General features: G+C 41.7%; 1 protein-coding gene across 1 annotated transcript; it reads left to right on the plus strand.

The window, feature by feature from the left end:
* The first annotated feature begins 603 nt into the window (after positions 1-603).
* Positions 604-13370, plus strand: KLHL23 (kelch like family member 23). The gene is made up of 4 exons (XM_054562748.1): positions 604-779; positions 1670-2884; positions 6237-6389; positions 12869-13370. Exons 2-4 carry the CDS (start codon positions 1672-1674, stop codon positions 13177-13179), a joined length of 1677 nt encoding a protein of 558 aa, XP_054418723.1. The 5' UTR covers positions 604-779; positions 1670-1671; the 3' UTR covers positions 13180-13370.
* The last annotated feature ends 11454 nt before the right edge of the window (positions 13371-24824 follow it).

Raw genomic sequence — 24824 nt, forward strand, 5'->3', positions numbered from 1 at the left:
AAGAGACTGGTGACTCCGTCCAGTTACTCAGCTCTAAATACGGAAACCTGAATCCTTGGCCCTGGCTGCTCCCAGTTTATCTCAAAGCTTCCAGGTTAACCCATAGTGTGCAGATCAACCCCAGGGGCTCCCTCTTGAGTTCTCTGCTAGGGGTAGGATGGCGTTCGTAAGCAAGCCGCAGTTTCTTTTGGCATTTTGAAGACAACCTCAATACCAAGGCCTTCAGTTTTGCTGCATTCCCTTTACATTTTCTCCTCCACTTCTCTCCATTAGGGTCAGACCTGGCGAGAGCTACTGAAGAGAGGGTAAAGGGCACCCCCCGTCCAGCCCTCTTTGTGCTCTTGATTCAGATTTACAGTTTGTGTACAGAGCAAATGCTCAGGGGTGTAAGTGCTTGGGAGGAAGACCCCAGCAGAAGGGAAAGCCCGTGGCCCGGGCAGAGTCCTCGGGGAAGCCGTCCCACCTGCTGCGAGGGGAAGCGCCGGGAGGGGCTGCAGCCCTGCGCCCTCTGGTCCGCCCCGCCCCTCTCTGCCGAGCGGCCCCGCCGCCCGGGAGTTCCCGCGAGTGGCCCCGCGCCCAGATCGCCCGGGGGGCTGTTCGGTTGGAGGCGGGGAGCAGCCGGGGCACCAAAATAGGAGCCGTTTGTGGGCTGGAGCTGCGCTAAGCAGGCAGCCTAAGCCGCGCCTCTTCCAAAGATGGTCAGAGGGTCCGGAGGCTCCTTCGCCCCCGCTCGCCACTAACCCGCGGGCCAGCACCGCGTCCCGAAGCTGCCGCCGGAGGTAGGTGCGGTGCGGACCCAACGCCCCAGGACAGCGGGCGGCGGGAGATCGGGGCTGAGCGCGGGAGTGGGAGGCCGCGCCGCCTGCAGAGCCCGCCCGCGGGAGAGGCGCGGAGACAATGGCCGCGCGGGCGCCGGGCCGGGCTGAGCGCGGGTCCGCCCGCGGCGCCCTCCCACACCTGTGAGACGTTCGGGGCCCGAGGGAAGTGGGCACCCGGCCCGGGGGGAGGCGCCCTGGAGTCCAGTCCCCGGGCCGGGCCCCGGGGCGGGGCGGTCCGCGGGCGGGAACCGGGGCCCAGGCACTGGCGTGCGGAAACCCCTGAGACACTGCGGGGGAAGGGGCCCGGAGTGGGAGAGCCGCGGCAGCGCGGCTTTCCTTTATCTTTTTCCTTCTGCGGAAAGACACGGGGTTTCCCTTTTCCGAGAGCACTTCTAGGTCCTTATATTGCGATCCTCCCTCTCTTGGCATCTCGAAGTGACTTAAAGGGGAAAGATTGAATGAGGATCGAACAGGGGCCGGCCCCGTCGGTTGAATGGGGTGACCCCTCGGTCGCTTGGTTTGCCAAGTGTGGGATGTCTCTCAGACCGCCTACTCGGGACCGACAGGAGACATGGTAATTGGAGTAGGAAATCACTTATTTATTTATTTTTTTTTAGAAAGGACTGTTGAAAAATTCGGGGACTTTATTTAAGGCCCCGAGCTACCCCACATTTAAATTGACCATCACTTTCGAAATAGTCCATCCACATTTTGCATTTATAATGTTAAACTTCGTCTAGTTTTGGAGTATATTTGATACTAATCAATCATTCTAACGATTAGAATAGATAGTATTGATTATTTGAAGTCCTATGGAAAATTAAAACACGTTTATTTCATATTTATTGCAGCCATGGCTCTAAAAGGACAAGAAGATTATATTTACCTTTTCAAGGATTCAGCGCATCCAGTGGATTTTCTGGATGCATTCAAAACATTTTACTTGGATGGATTATTTACTGATATTACCCTTCAGTGTCCTTCAGGCATAATCTTCCATTGTCACCGAGCTGTTTTAGCTGCTTGCAGCAATTATTTTAAGGCAATGTTCACAGCTGACATGAAAGAAAAATTTAAAAATAAAATAAAAATCTCTGGCATCCATCATGATATTTTGGAAGGTCTTGTCAATTATGCATACACTTCCCAAATTGAAATAACTAAAAGAAATGTTCAAAGCCTGCTTGAAGCAGCAGATCTGCTACAGTTCCTTTCAGTAAAGAAAGCTTGTGAGCAGTTTTTGGTAAGGCACCTGGATATAGATAATTGTATCGGAATGCACTCCTTTGCAGAATTTCATGTATGTCCAGAACTAGAGAAGGAATCTCAAAGAATTCTGTGTTCAAGGTTTAAGGAAGTGTGGCAACAAGAAGAATTTCTGGAAATCAGCCTTGAAAAGTTTCTCTTTATTTTGTCCAGAAAGAATCTCGGTGTTTGGAAAGAAGAAGCCATCATAGAGCCAGTTATTAAGTGGACTGCTTATGATGTAGAAAATCGAATTGAATGCCTGTATAATCTACTAAGCTATATCAACATAGATATAGATCCAGTGTATTTAAAAACAGCTTTAGGCCTTCAAAGAAGCTGCCTACTAACTGAAAATAAGATACGGTCTCTAATATATAATGCTCTGAATCCCGTGCATAAGGAGATTTCCCAGAGGTCCACAGCCACAATGTATATCATTGGAGGCTATTACTGGCATCCTTTATCAGAGGTTCACATATGGGATCCTTTGACAAATGTTTGGATTCAGGGAGCAGAAATACCAGATTATACTAGGGAGAGCTATGGTGTTACATGTTTGGGACCCAACATTTATGTAACTGGGGGTTATAGGACAGATAACATAGAAGCTCTCGACACAGTGTGGATCTATAACAGTGAAAGCGATGAATGGACAGAAGGTTTGCCAATGCTCAATGCCAGGTATTACCACTGTGCAGTCACCCTGGGTGGCTGTGTCTATGCTCTGGGCGGTTACAGAAAAGGGGCTCCAGCAGAAGAAGCTGAGTTCTATGATCCATTAAAAGAGAAATGGATTCCCATTGCAAACATGATTAAAGGTAAGTGCAGATTTTGCTCTGTATTTTTTAGGTGTTTGAGATTAGGACAGCGGTCTTGTTTCCCTTGCAAATAACTTTAAAAGGAATCTGTCACTTTGGAATGCAAACTAGGACCTACAGTGGATTATACAAATAATATTGTGCAGAATATTCCAAGTAAAAATATAGTATAGCAGTCTCCAACTTGTCTGAGATTTATGTGCTTAGAATACTCTACTCGGGCTAGGAAAAAAAAAATTATATTGGAAACCAGTATAATTCATTCTTCTTACTCTGCAACCTGTTTTGAGCCCAGATCTTGCTCAAGTCTTAAGAATTTACATTTTAAAGTCAAAAGCTAAATAGAGAAAGCTGGGTAGTTTTATTAGTTTGTGCTTATTTATTTATATTGGCTTGCTCTTGAAATTGAGTCCCTTTTTTTATGCTGCTTTTAAATATTCTGCTTTTTCCTTTCCTCTGATTTTCTCTTTTAAAAGGCCTTTTAAAAGGACCTTGAATGGTTTGGTCCTTGTGGGGTGTAACAAATTACATTCTCTAAAAAATAGAGACAACTAACCTCTGCTTTTTTGATTCAAGTCTTGTCTCATAGTGTTAGAGAGAGAGACAAATCCTTTAACCTCCCATCATGTGGCCCACAGAACCAGGCATACTATTGGGTCTCCGTGTCTGTGTGATAAACATTGTATTTTTTGCTCTTTGGTACTAGATTAGCCATGCTCTCCTTCCCTCCTAACTGGGGGGAAAAAAAGGTTAAATTGGAATCTTACCTAATTGCATTTATTCATTGGTGCTGGGAAGTTGCACAAAAACAATTGGTACGTTGTTACCAAATTTGTGTCATTTTATCCCAAATGTTTCTTCCCAGGCCTTTCTGTTTCTTTTTTAACACTGGTGAGGGTGTGGGAATCTGACCTGGTCTGGGAATCTGACCTAGTATGATCCTTGGATGACAAGCAGGAAGCCTGAGAGGCAGAATAGTCTCGTGATCAGGCACACTGCTTCTGAAGTCAACCTGCTTGGGTCCAAATCCCAACTTTCCACTCACTTGCTGGCCAGCTCGGGCAGATTGTTTAATCTCCTTGTGCTCCAGCTTTGCCTTCTGTACAATGGGGGTGACGACGTTACGTGGTTGAGGGTTTTGAGAGGATTAAATTAAATTATGCACGTGAAGTGCTCACAACAGTGCTTAACAAAGTAAGTACTCAGTGTTAGGCGTGTTGTCATGAATACCATTATAGAAGAACAGGTCAGCTTTGACAGGGCAGAATTTTCATATTAAATCATGACCACTCTTCTCCATGCCCAAAGGTTCAGCAGTGGTTGGTTGGTAGGGTGGGAGAAGGTGACTTAAAGTCCACTGCTGTTCCTGCTCCGGTTTTTTTTTACTCTACCGGAACATGACGCTGACCGATTCCCAGTTCCCTCTCCAAGGACCTTCTGAATGTCCTGTATGACTCCTCTTTTACAAACCTGCAACCAAGGTATGTCCTAAGACCAGGAATCAAACCCACAAACTTTCGGTGAACAGAATGACACTCCAAGTTACTGAGCCACCAGGCCAAGGATGCCTTTGTTTTATTCTTTCTTTTCTTCCCTCCCTCCCTCCCTCCCTCCCTCCCTCCCTCCCTTGCTTCCTCACCCGAGGTCATTCATTTTAGAGATAGAAAAAGAGAGAAACTTTGATGCAAGAAACATCGATCTTTTGCCTCCTGTGGGCGCCCCAAACAGGGACTGAACCTGCAACCTGGGCATGTGCCCTAACTGGGGATCAAACCCATGACCTTTTGGTCTATGAGACAATGTTCCAACCAGCTGAGCCACACTGGTCAGGGCAGCCTTTGTTTCTTAATGATGAGATAAGTTTCAGTGGTTTTGTAGTTAACAGTATATTTCTTCAAGGATGGAAATGTATTACTTTACTAAAATTTTGTTAAATCATTTGAAGCAATGGTTGCTGAAAATAAAATGCCACAATGGTATATCCACCGTGAAAGAAAGCCAGATGTGTTCTTGACTCAGCCTTGAGAGGCATGGGAGACCCTCATATGCCAAAGTCCTCCCCCACCTACTAGCTGGGTCTGAAATTTCAAAGTTTTATCCTTTTAACTTGAAGGTTTGATTCCTGATTATATCTAATTATTCCAGGAAAGGGTAACACTTTGTCAGTGATGTGCATTTTTGGCTAGTTCTGATAATCAGACTCATGCTGAACTTTTAGTTTCCCATTTTTATGTAGAAAGGATAACATTATTCCCAATTTGTTTTATTTTGTAGCCTTGAAATGAACAAGTTTCTTTTCCTGGTAATGAGAACTTAAATTGGGTAGAGTCAAATTTCAAATTTACTTCCTTTTTTGGTTGAGGGAGATACAGAGAAGAAATAGATGGCTGTTTAGGAACTCCTTCCTCCCTCCTCCCCACCATAACTGCCCTGCTTATGAACTCCCTACTGTTTTGGAGTAGAAATAAACAAGGAGGTTGAACTGCACCCACAATGTAACAGCGTTAAGTAAAAGTTGGCTAAACCGACATTTCAAATAAAACGAGTGTCACATCATTCTTGTCCCCTGCTGAAACCATTTTCTCTTCTTCCTTGTGTTTCGATGGCATCAGCATGTCTCAGTTTTCTGAGATGAGGACCCCGGAATCCATGTTGTCTCCAATTCAGTCAGCCATCAAGGGCCTTCTGTTTCACCTGCGTCTCTAGACTCCATGCACCTGCCCACTGCACCCAGCACCCCTCTAACTCAGGTCCTCAACACTGTATCTGGACCAATTCTGCCCTCCTACCTTTGTAGCCCCTCCCTTCCTTTGTTTAAACACCTTTGAAATCCTGCTGAATTAAGTCCAGATTTCTTAGCTGAGCATCAAGATTCTTTGCCACCTGGCTCTACCTTACCTTGCCAGTGTTTATTTCCATAGGACAACCCCAGGCGTGCCACCCTCCCTTCCAGGGTGGCAAAATCAAACCAGCTACTTGAATTGGCCAGTAAGCCTTTGCTCTTGCCTTACCCTCACATAGGGTGGCTTTCTCTCACCTCTGTCTGCCAAAGTCCTACCTACTAAGATCCAAGTCAAATTCTGCCACCTCCTGCATGATTTCCCTAGTCAAAAACAACATATCCTTGCTCTGCGCATCCACAGTAGTGCTGTACCCCATGTAACAGCAATTTGTGTAAATGTCTCATCCTCTTTTAAGGGTACAAGGAGACCTTCTTTTTCATTCTTCCATCCCTCATAGCACCTAGCAGAGTACCTTACATCTACTAAAAATAGTTACAGAAACAATACAATATTCATTGCAAAACAGAATGAAAGATCAATCTGAAGATGTGATTTTAATTAACACACAGGCGTGGGAAATGCTACTGCCTGTGTCTTACATGAAGTTATCTACGTCATTGGCGGACACTGTGGCTACAGAGGAAGCTGCACCTATGACAAGGTCCAGAGCTACAATTCAGACATCAACGAGTGGAGCCTCATCACCTCCAGTCCACATCCAGGTAACAAAGAACTGTCTTAATAGAACATGTTGTGATGCAGCTTATCAGTATGAGAGATGGCTAAAAATGGGCTGGAAATAGAAAAGGCTCGAAATATTCATGTGTCCATGTAGCAGTAGTCACAGATTAGATCACGTCTACAAATGCTTCCCTCCATGTCTTTAACACAACATACATTTTAAGCTGTTGGGATTAAAAGAAGTGGGTTTTTTTTTCTTCACTTAGATTCTTTTTTATTTCTTATTCCTTTGTTATATACTCTCTTTCATTTACATGCACTATATAAAACACAAGTTTTAGAGACAGGTAAAATGCACTAGTCTGTCAAATAATTGGGAAGGGTACCTATTAATGCAGTTTAGCAGGAGGTGGTTTCCTTCTTTAGAAGCATGTTCTTTCTGGGTTTTAGTAACTATTAAGCCCTGACTCCTACAATGTGTTATGTTGGCCTCACATTAACACTCATAAAGGGAACATGTTGTCTGCCCACAAGGAATGGACTGCTTTCCGTGATGTCTTTTGTTCTTGACGTGTCTCCTTGAAGAGCTTGGGGAAAGCATAAGCTATATGCTGTTACAGTTATCCTTATGTTTCAGTTTTTTCATTAGGGAAGATTCACATCGGCAAATCACCATACTACTTTGAGTCATTTTCCATATGGCATCAGGCTTCTCTGTGGGTTACTGGAGAGTATAACTAAAATTCACAAGCGGGAACCATCTGAGAGTAATAGTAACAGCTAACCTTGAGCGCTTTTCATAGGCCAACTATTGACTAAGCCTTTTCTTGTAATATTACATTAAATTCTGACTACAACCCTGTTAGTAGGTATTGTTTACCCCTGTTACATATTTGGAAATGGAGGCTTAGGATAAGTAACTTTGCCAAGGTCACACAGTTTGGAAGTGACAGAGCAGAACTGAGTTCAGGCAGTCCAGTTGTATACACTGTGCTATAACTACTAAGCCACCTGCCTTTCCTTAGGAAGCAAACTCCTGCTTTTGACTAGTGCAGCCACTAACACCCATACATCATACATGTCATCTCACAGTTCAGGTAGAGCACACCCAACCAGGTGCTGCATCTCCGTATGTCATGGGTTTTGCACGAAAAGAGCCTTCAGCGCAGGCTGCCCTGGCTCTGAAGACGTCATGGAATGGGTAGACTCTCTTTCCCAGTAGCCCATAAGTATTACTCCAGATTCCCACCACTTTCCATTTGACCACTGAAGTTATAATGGAAAATAATAATAATAGCACACATTGAATAAAAGCTAACATTTATTCAGTTTAAGTATGTGCCAGGCATTAACTATTCCAATAATTTTACTTGTATTAATCTATTTAAACCTTGCAATCCTGTGAGGTAGGTGCTACTATTATCTCATTTATTATCTCTCTTATCTAAGGCACACAGACAGTAAATAAATTGCCCAAGGTCAGCCAGCTAGTGCTTATTAAGAGGTTTAAGTCCGGGCAGTCTGCCTGGGAGCACCATGCTCTTAACAACTACACTGTTATCTCGTTTGATCCTCCTGTTAACCTTATCGGTTAGCTATTACAATTATTTAGCTTTACAAAGAAAATCCAGTGTATGAAAAGTCAGACTAACAAACTAGAGGGTAATTATTTACGTTATAAGTACTATCTATTTCATAAAGGGGTTCTTTTAAAAATAAATATCCTTCCCTTGCCAGCATGGTTGGTTGGGTGTTGTCCTGAAAAGCGAAAGGTCACCGGTTGATTCCCTGTCGGGGTACATGCCAGGGTTGCAGTCTGGTCCCCAAGGCAACTGATCCATGTTTCTCTCTCACACATCAATATTTCTCTCCCTCTCTTCTTCCCTCCCTCCCCCTCTCTCTAACAATAAATAAAATCTTTTTTAAAAATCCCAAAGCATGTTCAAATTACATATAACTTGTTTACTGCTTGAGAGTCTAAAAGTCAATGAGATTTAAGCCAAAGTATGATGACAAATGGAAAAATCAATCAGAAATAAATATCAAATTACAGTGTAAAGCAGTGGGAACTTATAATGGAATTTTGTAACTTATAATGTAAAGTTTTGATTTACATTGGACTTTTCCCTGAAGAAATGTAAGACACAAAGTTATCGAATCAGCACCCTGCATGTATATTCTGTTTGGTTCTTACAGTGTTTAAAATATTTTTTAACTGCCTTCTTGTCAATAGTTAAAATTCAGGAGATTTCAAGTAAAAATCATGATTTCTGGCCTTAGAAAAATTGGCATGTCTGGCCACCTTGGATCATTTTCCTTCCTGACAGCAATCACTGGGGCTAAGAAGTGGCCGTTGCATGTAGATAAGGCTTGTATGCTCTGGACCACCGCAGTCTCTTCCATTCTCATCCTGCCGCAGAATTAGGGGCCTGTGCTGTTGTTTTTACCCCAATCTGCTTCGTTCTGCTGGTGTGTTAACTCCTCATGCCTTCAAGGCATTTGGATCTGCATCCTCTGAGTTACAGCAAGGCGAGGCATGCTTCTTAGCTTTTTAGGAACACCTCCTGAAGAACATAAAATCTCAGTTGAGTTTACCTTACAGTTATATAGCTTAGAATACAAAGAAATGACTGTAATTTTAAAAACAATGTAAGCATTATCGTTTTTCTTTGATGCCTTAAAGTCTTGAATAGTTGAAAACAGAGGACTATAATTCCATTAAACTCAAGATAATATTTATTGAGAACTTACCTCAGGAAAGATACATTCTAGTTATTATAGAAAATACAAAGATGGACGTGGCCCGGTAGCTCAGTTGATATAGAGCATTGTCCCTGTATGCCAAGGTTGCAGGTTCGAGCCCTGGCCACAGCACATACAAACATCAATCAATCAGTGCGTAAATAAGTGGAGCAACAGATCAATGTTTATCTCACTCTCCCTTCCTCTCTCTCTCTCTCTCTCAAATCAATAAATTTTTAAAAATAATTAAAAAATACAAAGATGATTAAGAGATAGTCTTTACTGCCATAGGAACTCAGAATCTGGTAGCAAATATACTTTCACAATGGGGACACAAGACAATCTTACAAATAAGTGCTATTGAAATTGAGAATAGAGAGAGCTTGAGTCTAATCAAGGGGAATCTAGAATCTTCCAGGAGTAGGTTGTTATGATTTGATTTAGGCTTTAAAGAATGGCTCAGTTAAGGAAGGTAATTTTTGAGGAACGGTTTTCTGGCAGAAAGTTAGCCAATGAAGGAAGGCAGAAGGGAAAGTTCCAGGTTTATTTCAGTACCTGGGAGTAGATGTATATGAATGAGATGATATAAGAGGTTAGAATGAGAATCTAGCTGGGAAAGTTCAACTGAGGAGTGTATCAGGGAGGGCTTTGAATGGCAGGCAGGCAAATTTTTAAAATGGAGAACAGTTGGAGATTTCAGAGCAAGAGAATGAGGTGTGATCAGTTCTAGTTTTAAGAAGAGAGCTCCTTTTAGAATAGGTCAGGAGAAAGACAGCAGCGAGAGCTACTAAAACTGTTAGGAATAAAGCAGGTGGGAAGTGCTGAAAGCCTAAAGCAGTAGGAATAGAAAGCGGGCAGACGTGAGGAGATGTGAGACTCAACATTGACTGAATTGGTAGTGATTGCTGTCTTGAATGATTAGATACAGGAGATGAGAGAAAGGGAGGAGTTGACAGTCATTCCAGGGTCTCCGGCTGGTGGACTGGGAGGATGGGGAGCACTGAAGAAGCAGCTGATAAGAAGGGAGAAATGGAGAGATGATGAGCTCAGGTTATAGATACATAGGAAAAACTAATTGGGTAACCCAGAGGAGCCATCCAGAAAGCAATAGGAATTGTGTGTGTGCAACTCGGGGAAGAATGCTGCCAAATATAGATCTGGGAGTTGTTTCCTTGGATATGATGGCTGTGGGTGTGGGGATGATTGAGATGTCTTGGGAGGGTGGGACCAACAGAACAGCCGGGAGCAGAACTTGGGAGATAGCGTGAGTTAAGGGATGAGCTGAGGAAGAAGAGCACAAAGAACAGGGAAGAAGCTGTAAGTGATAAAGGAGAAAAACCTGGGGAGGGCTGTGTCCGGTGGGAAGAGTGCTCTCTTCTGGCTCCCCTTGTTTATTTACTTGCTTAATCCTGGGCAACAGCTTAAGCTCTAGGTTCTTAGTTTCCAGTAAAAGAAGGAAGTTACATTAGATAAGCTATACAAATCTTTTAGTCAGAAAAATATTGGGAAAAAATTTTAAAATTATTTCAATGGATATTTAATACATGAAAATATTGTGATTGTCTATGAATCCCTGCATGGGTTTCTTCATATCACTTATTTAATACTGAATACAGACAGCCATGAATTTGCAGTGAATATTATGTGTAAGCTCAGAGCTGTGAGAGATGGTGCCATTTCCATGTTGGTTTGAAATTGTCCAGCAGATATTTGCTGAGTGCTTTCTACGTGCTGTGTATAGTGCTAGCAGCTCAATAAAGAAGATTCAGTCCCTCAGCCTCAGGAACTTCATAGAGTGACCCACAAGAAAAAAGGCAGTTACAGCTGAAGAAGAAAAAGTTTCCATCAATAGTAGTAGAACATTAGGTTATATTTGGATAATAGGGGAGAAAATGTTAGGAATCACTTTGTTTTCAACATTTTTACTGATATAGGAAGATTGAGACACCTCTTTTAACATAGGAATCACAAATTGAGGATTTTGCAGTAAACTTTGAATATTTAAGAAAAGTCTAGTAACTGCATTGTTGAAGCACATCAACTCATACAATTTTTGCATCATCATGAATTTTCACAATAAAATTGTGGAATATTGATGGAATAGTTCATAGAATTTTTATAAACAATGCTTCACAAATATTTTAAACAACTAAATCCTATAATTCTACATGTATATAACTGGAAAGTAACAAGTAGATTTATTCAAGGTGGAAGAATTCTTATTTTTTTTTCCAGAAACTTGAGAACACCAGAACAGGGACTCAAAGCCACAGTGCCCATCTTCTGAGACTTCTTGAGCCTTGAAAACCTAGGTAGCAAGAACTTTACTGATAAGAATTTGTCTTCCATTCTAAAAGGGAAAATCGCATTTCTGATTTTACATTTTCTCTTTCTAAAGAGGTGCTTCTAAAACTTATCTTCCACAAGATAATGGGAGGGCATATTTAGGCACAGTGGGTATAAAATACAATTTATTCATTGATCCAGCACAGACTGAGTGGGTCTTTACGGGGTGGGGAATGGGGCAGAGGGCAAGAGTCAGTTCCTGCACTGTTAAAGGGGGAGGGAGGGAGCCAGTAAACAAACATACCAGGTAATAAAAAGTGCTATGGGGAGAACTAAAATAGGGTAATGTGGTGGAGGCGCCTTGCTGATTGCCTTGGGTTAGATGATCAGGGAAGGGCCCTCTGAGGAGATGACAGTAGGATGAGACCTAAATGACAAGAAAGTGGCTACTGTGGAAAACCCTGAAAAAATAAAGAAACTTCCAGATGGAAGGAACAGCTCAGTAATGGCAAACAATAATATTCTTATTACCACGGACAAATCCTGCTCTTTTCTCAGGTCTGCAGCAAGAAGTGTAATTTTATGGTTGATATTCCCAAGAAGGAACTTGCAGGCTAATAGTGATGTTAGAAATGGAGGCGTGGAAGAAACACTGGGCTGGGGCTCCTGTGAGGAGGGAAGACCCTGGCGGCACAAAATTGAGGGAGCCGCTCAGAGTGAGAACCTATTTTTATACCTAGCGCCTCATTTGCCTCACCCTGGTCACAGCCCTGGCAAGGAGGGAGTGGGAGTTAAGCTGCACTCCCTTCGGTGCTTTGAAGAGCTGACAGGTTTGGACGTAGAGGGGGAGAGAAATAATGAGGAGAATTAAAAGAGCCAGGAAGGCAGACGTTGAGCCTTGGGACCCAGACTTTACAGAGCAGCCCTCTGCCTTCGAGCACCTCTCACAGCTTCATAAGATGATAGAGTGTAGCTCCCCACGAATCTGGTTGTGTGTTTTTCTAACTTCTTGGGTCCTTAACTTGGCCAGCAGTGTGAGACTTGACGAGCAAGGTAATCTGTGTGACAGTTGTGGCAACAGGCACTACAGAGTGCCTGCCACTGGTTACAGAGATAGCAGCGAAGACCCGAAGGGACCTATACCAGTTCCCTCCACTGTCTTCATGTCAGAGGGACGCTCCTGCTACTGTCTTTTACACATAAGTCTGTACAACAGAAGATGGGTGCTGAACAATTGTCAGAAGGGCAGTGGACCGAGAACGAGTTCTTTTCCGCCACCCTGCACAGGCAGCTGAGTGTTTCCTGAGAGAGAGTAGCAGGGGACAGGCCATGGGTTTAATGGCTCAGTGTTGTGGTCATATGTGCTGGAATCAAAGTGCCCCGACTACTCTATTTTTGTAGGCTTCATTGTAAAGGATGCGTATATCACCACCCTCAGGTTCCTCTTTTGTTTGTTATCCTAATCAGAGTTGCTTTTTTTTCTTTTTAACAGAGTATGGATTGTGTTCAGTTCCATTTGAAAGTAAGCTCTATCTAGTGGGTGGACAGACGACGATCACAGAATGCTATGACCCTGAACAGAATGAATGGCGAGAGATAGCACCCATGATGGAGAGAAGGATGGAGTGCGGCGCTGTCATCATGAACGGGTGTATTTATGTCACTGGGGGATATTCCTATTCAAAGGGAACCTATCTTCAGAGCATTGAAAAGTACGATCCAGATCTTAATAAGTGGGAGATAGTGGGTAATCTTCCAAGTGCCATGCGGTCCCACGGATGCGTTTGTGTGTATAATGTCTGATTGAATTTGTAGAAATGACCAAGGAATCACTGTTTTGGGGTGTCGTAAAAAAAAGCAGGGTTTGGAGTCCCTTGTTTGTTCCTGTGGCCTAGCACATAATAGGTAAATTCTCATTCCTAACCTCTACTCTGCACACTCCAACCCAGTGGTTAATGATGAAGCGAAATCTGATGTATATATATTTACAGTTGAATCAGTGGAGTTAACATCTATAATCTCTGCTTTTCAAAGGTTGTATGCAATGCTGGATGCTTGGTAAAAGGTGAAATGCCTTCACAGTGAATTTTTTCTCCTGGTAGCATGAACACTGGGTATAGGTCAGAATCATTCTTTGGAATGAAATGTCTCTTATGACCCTGCCATGTAATAGACAGTGTACATTAAGGTTCCTTTTAGCTAGTATGGAATTTGAAATTTAAGGAGGGAATCTTTTCTACCTCTAAAAAAGCAACACTTAAAAAAATTTTTTTTATCACCCTTAGAATTATTCAGAATGTAGACTTTAGTTTTTTCCTTTGTCACTTGTATAATTTATTGTTACTCTTTATTTACTAACATATACAAGATACTGTGCAAAAGATTATTACTGTTGAGAGTAAGATACTGTGCAAAAGATTATTACTGTTGAGAGTTTATGAGCTAAAAGAATGGCAAATCTGAAAAATTTCAGAGAAAATAGTCAAACATTTGCTGATCCAAGAACTATTTTTAATTTTTAGCTTTGTTGTAAATCACTAGATTAGGTGTCTTTAGTTTAAACATGTTAGAAAATCCTCTTTATTAATAAATATAGATATGTCTGCATAGAGCCAGAAAACACGTGAAACAGTTGTGATATAGTAGAAAGTACCTTGATGAGAAGTTTGCATTCATTTTCGAGCTCTGACACTAACAGGATTTTGTGACTTGGATTGAGTCACTTAACTTCTCCTCAGTTAGAGGTTCCCGACCCATGCACACTGGCACTTTGGGTCATATGTGTGCCTAGATAGGGATCCTTATAACCTTTAGGGCAGCCACAGATGGCCTGGGTGGCTGGAGCTTCTGGGCCAGAAAACGCCTTTGTACATTTTTTGTAGCCGTCAATATGTGCCGTAACTTAAAGTTAAGAGAAAAGTTAAGGCACACTTTGCTTCCGTTAACTCATCTAAATTTTTAGTCATCTGTTAGACCATCTATCCACACCCTTCATTTTTAAAAAAATAGACAGTAATTATTTTAAAATTTAAATACAGAAGTTTAAAACTATCTAATGGTTCTTTTTAAAAAATTTTAGAAAGAAACTGTTTAATGCATTACTTTAGATAGCATTTTATATGGATACAACTCTTTGGGATTGCAACATGGTACTACGTGGAAAGAGCCAGAAGAATGACCGTATTGATCTGGCCAGTGGGCTTAGTTCATTGGAGCACTGTCCCATACACCAAAAGACTGGGCGTTCGATTCCTGGGCAGGGCACATACTAGATTGTGGGTTCAATCCCTGGTCAGGGTGCATATGGTTTAAATAGAAAAAAAGATCACATTTTTGCCCATAAACTGTATTCCTAAAGAATAGTATAAAAACAAAGTAAACAAAAAAAGTAAGCATTCATGAGGATGTTTATGTCTGTGTTACTTATAATAGCAAAAAATTGGAAATAATTTACATGTCAAAGGAGAAAGTGGGCTAATGAAAATAATGAAATGTTATACTGCCATTAAAGTAATTATTGGGAGACTGTAGAAACATGGACATGTCTGTAATATAGTAAGTAAAATAAGCACAATATAAAATCATATGCACACTATGATTGTGACTTTGTAAAATTTTTTTGCATGTGGAAGATAATATGCAAAACTGAAATTCACTGTGTTAGTGTAGGGGATATGGAATGATTTTTAATTTATTTAAATGTCTTTCTTTAATACTACTTTGTATTTTCAATAAAAATAAATCAATCACCGTATATGTGGTAAAACTTTGAATTTGCGCCAGTTGAGTTGAAGGATGGTTTGAGTTGGTGAAAAGCTGAATTATAGACTCTTTCAATCTATGATTGAATTCAGACTATTTTATTGTTCGCAAGAACATTAAGCAGTTAATGCTGAACCAGTATATTGCCCAGTCATGCTTTAGAGACCTGTTTTATGAAATAGATGAGAACAGTTGCATTCACCTTCCCCTCCTTTTAGCTTGTGTAGATCCTGTAAGATTCTGATTCGACCAACCTCTGGGAGTGTTTTCCTGGCTGTTTCAGCCACAGTAAACTCCAATTGTCACATTTAAAGGATTCATCATTTATATGTGCATAGTATGTCTCTTAGCTAGTTTTGAGACCGTGGATCACATCTTATCCCTCTTAGTGTTCTCAAGGTCTAGCATCTCATTTGTATATCCAGCATACCTTTTCTTTCTTTTTTTCATGAAAGATCTTATTTATTTATTTTTAGAGACAGGGAAAGGGAGGGAGAAAGGGAGAGAAGCATCAGTTGGTTGCCTCTTGCACACCCCCAGCTGGGGACCTGGCCCACCACCCAGGCATGTGCCCCAACTGGGAATCAAACCTGCGACTCTAGTCTATGGGATGATGCCCAACCAATTGAGCCACCCCAGTCAGGGCTCCAGCATATTTTTTTTCATTCTTAAAAAAAAATTCTTTTAAATTATATTTTATTGGGAGCACACCTTTTTTGAACGGTATTGATTATTTTTCCAGAAAGGCATTCAGAGGTACTTGAAGGATCTTGAAAATAGTTTGTGATCTGAGGTATTTAATTTGCAGCTCCTATTTTCTGTAAGATTCTTTTTGCTATTGATTTGTGCACCCAAGAAAGGATTAAGGGCCCTCGCCAAGCAGCTCTGTTGGTTGGAGCATCGATCTGATATGCCCAGGTGGTGGGATCGGTCCCCGGTCAAATGAGTGGAAGAACAAATCAATGTTTTTCTCTCTCTCCCCCCACCCCCCAAAAAAAGGATTAAAGAAGGTAAACAGTTCGGCCAGAATTATCCCAACTTCCAAATCATTGTAATACAAATAAAAAATACTTGACTATGATTGAATGCAAGCTGTTGCTGTGGCAAGGCAAACATTATTTTACAAAATGATGAAAATTGTGGAGGTGATTTTAAGCATTACTTAAGAGGACTCTGTAAGTATCCATATTTTAAAATTTGCTCTTTCTCACAATTCTTATTTTTAGTTTTTAGCTTTACTTGAAATAGGATCAACATCTAGGGCACTAGATTAAAGGCACAATGACCTTTATTTTCACCTTCATGTAAATGTATGCTGTTACAGACTGAATGCTTGCGTCTCCTGAAATGTGTAGTTTGAAGCCCTTACTCCCAACACAAACATAGTTGGAGATAGGGTCCATACAGAAGTAATTAAAGTGAACTGAGGTTCTAAGGGTAGGACCCTGATCCTAATAGGATTAGCATCCTTACAGGAGATACCAGAGAGCTTTCTCTCTCTACTATGGGGACACATGACAAAGGCAGCCTTCAAGCCGGGAAGAGAGCTCTCACCAGAATCTGACCATGCTGGCATCCTGATCTCAGACTTCCAACCTCCAGAACTATGAGAAAAATCCCTGTAGTTTCAGCACTCAGTCTGGTGTTTTGTTATGGCAGTCTGTGCAGACTAATACAGACTGCAAAGGAGGTTGCCCCTTATACGGTGCAGTTTAGGAGCCGGGTCAGCTAGCCAAAGACATTCTGTTCCCTAAGTAATTTTTCTTTCCTTCCCCAGCCCTTCTCCCACAAAAAGCAACCAAAAACACCTGTTTTGTTAGTCTGAAAAATGTCTAGAACTCTATAAATACAGCTTCATTTCTTAGGTTTCAGTAGATGCAGATAGGGCAGCGATTTTCAACTTTTATCATCTTATGGCATATCTTTTGCTGACCTGACAAAAAAATACGTATAATTTTGTTTCATTCACACCAGACAACTATTGTTGTGTTGGCTGTTGTCATTTTTTAATTTGATAATCTAAGAGGAAAGAGGTTGGTGCCCCTGACTAAGTAGTCAGGTACAGCATGCTTTAAAAATTCTCGTGGCACAGCCCTGGCCAGGTAGCTCAGTTGGTTAGAGCATCGTCCTGATACGCCAAGGTTGCAGGTTCGATCTCCAGTCAGGGCACATACAAGAACCAACCAATGAATACATAAGTAAGTGGAACGGCAAACTGATGTTTCTCTCCAAAAAAAAAAAAAAATAAAAAAATAAAAATAAAAACTTGCAGTACACCGGTTGGAAATTGCTGAGCTAGGGGTCTCTATCTGCCCCATTCTCCCAAAGACCATGTCAGTACTGATGCCCTAACTCTCTCTCTGGGAACACTAACCCTTGGGCTATTACAGCATCGCATTCCCAACCACAGTGATCAGTCCAGATATGTGGTAGGCAAGTTCCCTCCTGTGGAGGCTAAACTGGTTTGAGTGAAGACACTTGATACATAGAAGGCACGGTGATGGGGGCAGGTGGGGGATGACAGCGATGTCTTGGCTTTAGGCCTTGATACAGCTCCGTTCCTGTCTTTTCCACTGTTTGATTATGTAAACCAGTAGGTAGGTCCTTCTTTGTTTTTGATTTATTTTTACTTTAGAGAGAGGGAAAGAAACATCGATTCCATATGTGCCCCAACTGGGGCCCGGACCTGCAATCCAGGCATGTGCTCTGACTGGGAATCGTACTGGTGACCTTTTGGTTTGTGGGATGACAACCGACCGAGGCACACCAGCCAGGCAGGTCCTTTTTTTGTTCTGCGTTGAGCTTCTGTTTCAGTTTTAGCAGCCTTAACTCAATCTGCAGCCTTTGTCATGTAACCTAACATATTCACAGTTTCTGGACATTAGGACACGGACATTTTTAGGGGGCCAGTATTCTGCCTATCATAGATATTAAATTTTACCTTGACTTGCAATTCCATATGGTTGAATTTATCTTATTCTGAGAGGAGGTTCTGATACAAGGAAAAAGAATAAAACATGATGGATTCCAGGGACCCCTGGAAACTGGAAGGTAGATAGTATATTTTAAAAAGAGAGAGAGGGGATGGAATTGGTGCTAGTGTCATTGAAGATTAGACCATTCTGCAAAGAGCTGGCCTTTCTAGCCTGAAAATAAAATATATTGCAAGAAAAAAAATCACTGTAATTATGTCAAAGATGTGGATTGCCTATTCTACAACCCTTCTTTGCTGGTAGAAAAGGGCTCCAGATGTTTTGTATGTTAGGAAGACATGTCTAAGACAAGTCTAAGGCAATTATGGCTATTTAATCCTCCTTGTCAGTACTTGGTTTAGGAATGTGTATGAAGCAATTCTAACCTTTAAGATGTGAGAATGCTGCCGGGGGTATTCCAGCAGGGAAGATTGGTTGATTGACTGATGCTCCTAGGAGGTGGATAGGAAGACTGAGCATGGGAAATATTTTGTCTTTCTTGAGGTTAACCTACAAAGCCTTTTCATATGATTTATCCACTAATTATTATTAAATGTTAATACATATAGGACAACCCCAAAGTACTTCCTCATATCAAGTTTCCTCATTTCATAAGTTCTTTAGCTATAGCTGCAACAGTTGGACAGCTAAGAAATAGAGCAGTGTAAGAGAAGAGCATTCTTTCTATAACATTACAAAAAGCGATACTGATAATAAAGCTTCAGTAGCAATAGTTAAGAACATAATTTACCAATACTTATTCAAGGCTCAATATGGAATTAATTCCATTGTCAAGAAATTAATTTTAATTGTTATTGAAGGTAATAAAGTGTCCCCTAACAATATACAGTAGTCTAGTGAAATCAGGGATACACAAATTATAAAAATTTAAGAAGTGAGAAAGCAATTTATGACATGAATTTCACGGAATATGTGGTGGCAATGAACATGTAACTACTAGTAGTGGAGTTGTCTTCTCATCACCCAAAGACATAATCATACAGTTTTTAACTCTGAATTTGAGTTCCAAAGATATTTTGCAATTGAGAGTCATAAACTCTTAACTCCTACTTTAGCCCTCTGAGTTGATATTCTCTCTGGGCCTCCCCCGGGGTGGTGGTGAGCATCTTGCTAAGATTCCAGTTAGCTGCAGTTCGGGGTATTCTGTGCTGGTTTAGGCAGAGTTATTGTAAACTGTGTCTTGTATATACAAGACTGACAGTTATTTCAATTTTTACGTCTGAAATCCAAAGCAGACCACAAGATTTTACCTGTGTGTGGCCACAGGTAGCACAGAGGCTCTCCTTGGAGGAAGTGATACACCAGCCCTGTGGACTTCATAGGGACAGATGAGCCAATTTTCTTAACGCTTCGCACCCCACGCCACCCCTCACCACCTTTGTTCACCAACATTTATAAGGCTGTGGGGCTTGTGTAATCTGTGAACACTTAGCAAATCTCCCCAGACGCTGAAACTTGCCAAACACACCTTTAACTATACATGTAGAAACTGTTTCTAATTCTTTCCTGCACAGATGGGTAAACAAAAGAGGCATTTGTCATTTCCTGAACGTGACAGTCCTCTTCTATCCTTTAGCTTTTTCCTGAGGAAATGTGACACACCTTCCCAGCCAAGAGATTATAGGGTTGTGTGCACAGGCAGACATTTGAGATAAGAGCTTCACTAGTGTTGGGTATGGTTTTTTTAACTGTCAAATACAAACACATAAAAACACATGAAACACAAGTATAGTTTAAATTATTAAAAGGCAAATCCTCTTGTAACTGGCATCTATGGCAGGTAAGAGGACCTGCCGAACACCACAGACACCCACCTCTATGAATAATCTCTATCCTCACAATGGTGATGATTTTCTTTCTCCTTTTGGTTAGTACCACCTGTAAAAGTTTCCTGTGGCTGCTAATAAAAAAAACACCACCAACTGGGTGGCGTAAGGCAATAGAAATTTTTTCTCCCCAAGTTCTGCAGGCCAGAAATTCAAGATCAAGGCATCTGCAGGACTGCTCTCCCTTTGGAGTCTCTAGGCGAGAATTCAGCCTTCTCCAGCTTCTGGTGGCTGTCAGCGCTCCTTACCTTGGAGCCACAACTACCTAGTTTCTACCGCCCTGGTCAGATCGTCTTGTCCTCTTCGGTGTTGAATCTGCTTCTGCCTAACTGTGTTGTGACCTTTCAAGACCGGACAGGTTCCGGGATTTGGGCAGGCGGAGGAAAATTCGCGAGCCGTGGGGATGCCTGACATGCCTTTAGTCTGGGGTGGGATGATCCACGCACGCCCCAAGTCGCATGTCACACTGGCAGGGAGTCCCAATTCCCTTATATACTAAATGTACACAAAGCCAGCAGGGTGCCAAGAGATTGTATAACAAGGCGTGATTCTGCGCATGCGAGCCCACTCAAGGTTATGAAAATGCTGCTTATCAAGCCCATTTTCAAAGCTGTGGGAATGCTGCTTCTCTTGGTTGCCCAGACATCTGTCTGAGTGAGGGAGCCTAACTGACTCAGTTTACCCTACACCAACTCTTTATAAGGACACTGGTCATTGGATTTAGGGTCTGCCTGGATAATCAAGGATGATTTCCTCATCTCAAAACCCTTCATTATACTTGTAAAGACCCTTTTTTTTTTTCCAATTAAGGTAACATTCACCTGTTCTGGAGAGTAGGATGTAGACATATTTTTGGAGGGGTGACCATTCCACACAATACATCCCCCAAGTGTAAATCTCTATACACTGAATTTAACTTTGCAGTTATTTTGCTTTCAGGTTTCTTAATCAATAAATTCCCCATCTATATATTTTTTATTTTAAAAAAATTTTTAATTTTATCCTTGCCCGAGAACATTTTTTAAATTGCTTTTAGAGAGAGAGGAAGGGAGAGAGAGAAACATCCGTGCAAAAGAGAGACAACAGTTGGCTATATCCAGTACGTGCCCCAGTCAGGGATCGAATGCACGCCCTAGACATGTGCCCTGACTGGGAAACAAACCTGTAACCTGTCAGTTATGGGATGACACTCCAACCAGCTGAGCCACACCAGCCAGGGCTATTGGCCCCTGCCCTTTTTTTTTTTTAACCCCTTGTCATTTATTTGTTGAAGAAGCTGGATCATTTGCCCTGGTTTCTCAAAGCTGGGATTGTACTGACTGTGTTCCTCTTGTGTAGTTTATTTAGCATGTTCCTCTGTCCACTGCATTTCCTACAAATTGATAGTAACATCCAGAAACTTAATCAGATTCAAGTTTATTTGTCAAAACTGCTTCATAGGTGGTGGTATGTTGGTCAGAATGAGGCAGGTTAGTAAGAAACTAGAAAAACTCCCTGGCAAAGGGAATGAGAAAACAGACAAATAGCTGAACAAATGGCTGAACAGACAGTCGGTCAAACAATTAATATCCAGACAATAAATAACAAGACCCTATCCTCCCTAACTAAAGATGCCTAAGAGCAGGTGGCTTAAATCACCTTAGTCAGGGAGGTAGATAACAAACAAACAAACAAACAAAAAATTAGAGCCGAACTAATTCAAGACAGAGGTGAAACTAACCAGAGGAAGACCCCAAAGCTCATTACACCATCATTATAATGAAAATCAACACCACAACACCAGGAGGGAGGCAGAGTGTGACAAATGTCATGACACTTCCAGAATGGACCATATTAGGAAAAAGACCCTCTCCCAATCTGAAGGCAGAGTCAGAATTTGGCACTACAAAGCTTGGATACAATCCTCCACCCCTTGGAAACACATGAAATTCCAAGAACTAACTGACCACATGCAATTCTCTGGTGAGTTGGTCCATATCCACTTGGACGCGTACTTTTCACTTTTTTCTCAGCCATGCCTGGCCCTGGCCTCTTTTTCTCTATCTGAATAAACTTACTCTCATTTTCACTTGGACTTGTATCTTGAGATTTTTCCTGCACGAGTCAAGAAACTGGAGATCGCCTTACATGTAAACTGTCCGGGATGTACTGGGGCAGAAGAAACCCCCAGTGTGGAAGCAATCCAGTAACAAAAAGACACATACTTGTTTCTTTCTCACATTAGCAGCCATATATACTCAATACTTAAATCCTTAATTTCTTAGGAATTACAGAATGGTGATTTACCATGCTAGCATTTCTACTTGATGTATTTGTTAAAAATATTTCTATTAAGATAAACTTTCCTTCATTTAATAGGCATTCTCCAGAGGTACAATATATATAGGAAAGGCAAAAACAACAAAAAACAAAAAACAAAACTTGATTCTTACCTTTATGGGGGCTAAAAAATTATTAATATTTTTCCTTCTACCTTCTACATTCTTCTGGCTGGGCCAATAACCAAATTAACGGAAACAGATTAACAGGAGAAAATCAAAGTTTAATACATGCACATAAGACATTTTTGGGCAAACGTGAAGAAAATAGGGCATGAACAGGGTATGTGTATTAGATTTCAGAAGCGAGACTGGGAGATTTACAGGTAGTTGAGGAAGAACCAGAACACACATGGCAGGAAAATCCTTTCTGGGCATCTCAGAAACCATGGGACGCAAGGGGCATCTGGCTAATGGGCACTTGCCTGAAGCCATCTTGTTCACTATAGCAAATTCAAATTAGGCTGAGGCAGCATCCTAAACTCTCCTTCCTGAAGCAGGCTTCTGTTTGAATCCCTTGAGCAGGAAAGGGGAGATGGTCAAAGGCTCTTTCTGAGTCTTTTATTTCTTAATATCCCCAAAAGCAGCTTCAGGGTCGCAGAATTATTTTGGACGCTTTACCTTTACGTATTAGTTTGTAAAATAAATAGTTGTTCGTATCCATCAAAGGTTATCTATGAGATTTTTTGTTTTTTTAAAAAATCATTATGGACTCGTGCATTTAAGCATACTTGGCATTTTTCAGTCCACTGCAGCTACTCTTATTGATAAACAATTTATTTTATCTTGAGCCAGTGGAAGACTCTGAAGGTTGCTTTTGATAATTTCTTTGTTATCTGGCAGGACAAGAGTCATCATGTACATTTCCTGCCTCAAACCTGTGAAAAGAACCAAAAGTTTTGCCTTTTCGGATACAGATTTTAAGCTGTTTATTAAGAAACAAAAGACTCAGAAACTTTGACCCTTCCCCTTTCTGCATAAAAGAATCAGATGGAAAGGCCTACCCCAGGAAGGAAATCTTTGGATATTTACCTTAGTGTAATTTGGATTAATTGGTAAACAAGAGGGCCTCAGGCAGGTGCCTGTTAGCTAAATACCCTCTGGGCCCAGTATTTCTGAGTTGCCTAACAAGAATTTTCCTGCCATGTATGTTCCCCATTTTCTCCACTACCTGTAAATTGTCCATTCTGCATCTAATAGTCCATTCCCCTTCCTTTCTCCTTTGTCCAAAAATGTCTTTTATACCCAATGTTGCCTTACGGTCTTTGGAATTTTCATGTTTATGTGAATTTCCCATGCCATGTATTAAACTTCGATTTTCTCTTGCTAATCTGTCTTTTAATGTATTAGCCCAGCCAGAAGAACTTAGAACGTGGGAGGAAAAGCACTAATAGCTTTTTTAGCCCCTACTCCTGGAATTGTTGCTGGTGGAAATGAGCCTCTTGTGGTGTCTCAAGGAAAGCATTCCAGGAGACCCACAAGGAAGCATGAGGTGTGGTGAGATTTATTTGCAGCATCAGGTGCAAAATCAAAATAGTGAGCCTCCTGGGTTCCCAATGTGCCATATCTATCCACACTGCCAGGGGAGAAGTCCTAACATGTCTTCAGCAAGGCCAAAACAAAGGCCAGGGACCAGATTTTCTGTGCTACACTAAAGCTTAGTCCATTCCAGCCTTTCTCACCACCCAGCTAGCTTAGCTTGTGTTCTGGCTGCACTCCATTGCTTTGCTGTGGTATCCAGCCACTCACCTGGAGCCTGCATTTAGAGTCCACACAGCTGTCAGTCACACGGCTGCTAGGGCCACATGGCTATGGAGAAAGAACACGCAAGTGCATGGGTGAGTGTGGGGTCACTGAGAGAGAGCTCATCTTTATTCCCCAGGGTTATATTATCTCGGGCTTGGGAAGGACCAGGAACTTTTTCCAAATTAACCAATTAACTTCCCAAGCTTTTGTGGGCTTCTAATGGGTCCACCTCTCTAGACAATTGAGCCCTTTCCCAGGATAGATTGACAGACTTCTATGATCAAGCATCTCCCCCTGTGTTATTTTGACTTCTATTCCACACGTGCTTACCTCCCCCTTCTTTCCCCAACAGTCTGGCACTGGAGCAGGGAAGGGAGGTTGTTAATCCTTGGCAGGGCAATGCTGTTATCACTGGAGTGTGTGGAACTATAGCTTCCTGGTCAAGCAAACTGGCTTATGCTCCCCAGCCCACTAGGCTCAACAATGTCTGATTCCTTTTGCTCCCTTCCAAATTAATAATTAGCTAACTATCTGTGATATCAGAATCAGCCATTTCTTCAAGCAGCTTGGGTGTCTGTTAGTGAGAAATGGTATGTCAAGACCGTTAGGCTCTAGGGATGCTTATTGCTATTAATACTCAAGGCTGAAATCAAAATATATAATAACACAAAGGCAGAAGGGTAATTAGAGTTAAAACTTTTTAAAGTCCTGACATTATCAGGGAAGTGGTAAAAGCACCACAGGGTGTTTACCCAACTTCTGTCCTAACATCTGTAGCTCCTTTGCCCATAGAAAGTATTCTG

This window comes from Pteronotus mesoamericanus, unplaced genomic scaffold (genome assembly GCF_021234165.1).
Source record: "Pteronotus mesoamericanus isolate MK-2021 breed Mesoamerican mustached bat unplaced genomic scaffold, CSHL_Meso_final scaffold_651, whole genome shotgun sequence".
In the NCBI taxonomy this organism is placed as follows: Eukaryota; Metazoa; Chordata; class Mammalia; order Chiroptera; family Mormoopidae; genus Pteronotus; species Pteronotus mesoamericanus.

What these genes read in the sequence shown, in the direction of transcription:
- KLHL23 (XM_054562748.1), top strand. Translation starts at nt 1,672, where the DNA reads ATGGCTCTAAAAGGACAAGAAGATTATATTTACCTTTTCAAGGATTCA. An exon ending in CATTGCAAACATGATTAAAG is followed by an intron (nt 2,885 to 6,236) that starts GTAAGTGCAGAT and finishes ATTAACACACAG; the next exon opens with GCGTGGGAAATGCTACTGCC. An exon ending in CACCTCCAGTCCACATCCAG is followed by an intron (nt 6,390 to 12,868) that starts GTAACAAAGAAC and finishes TCTTTTTAACAG; the next exon opens with AGTATGGATTGTGTTCAGTT.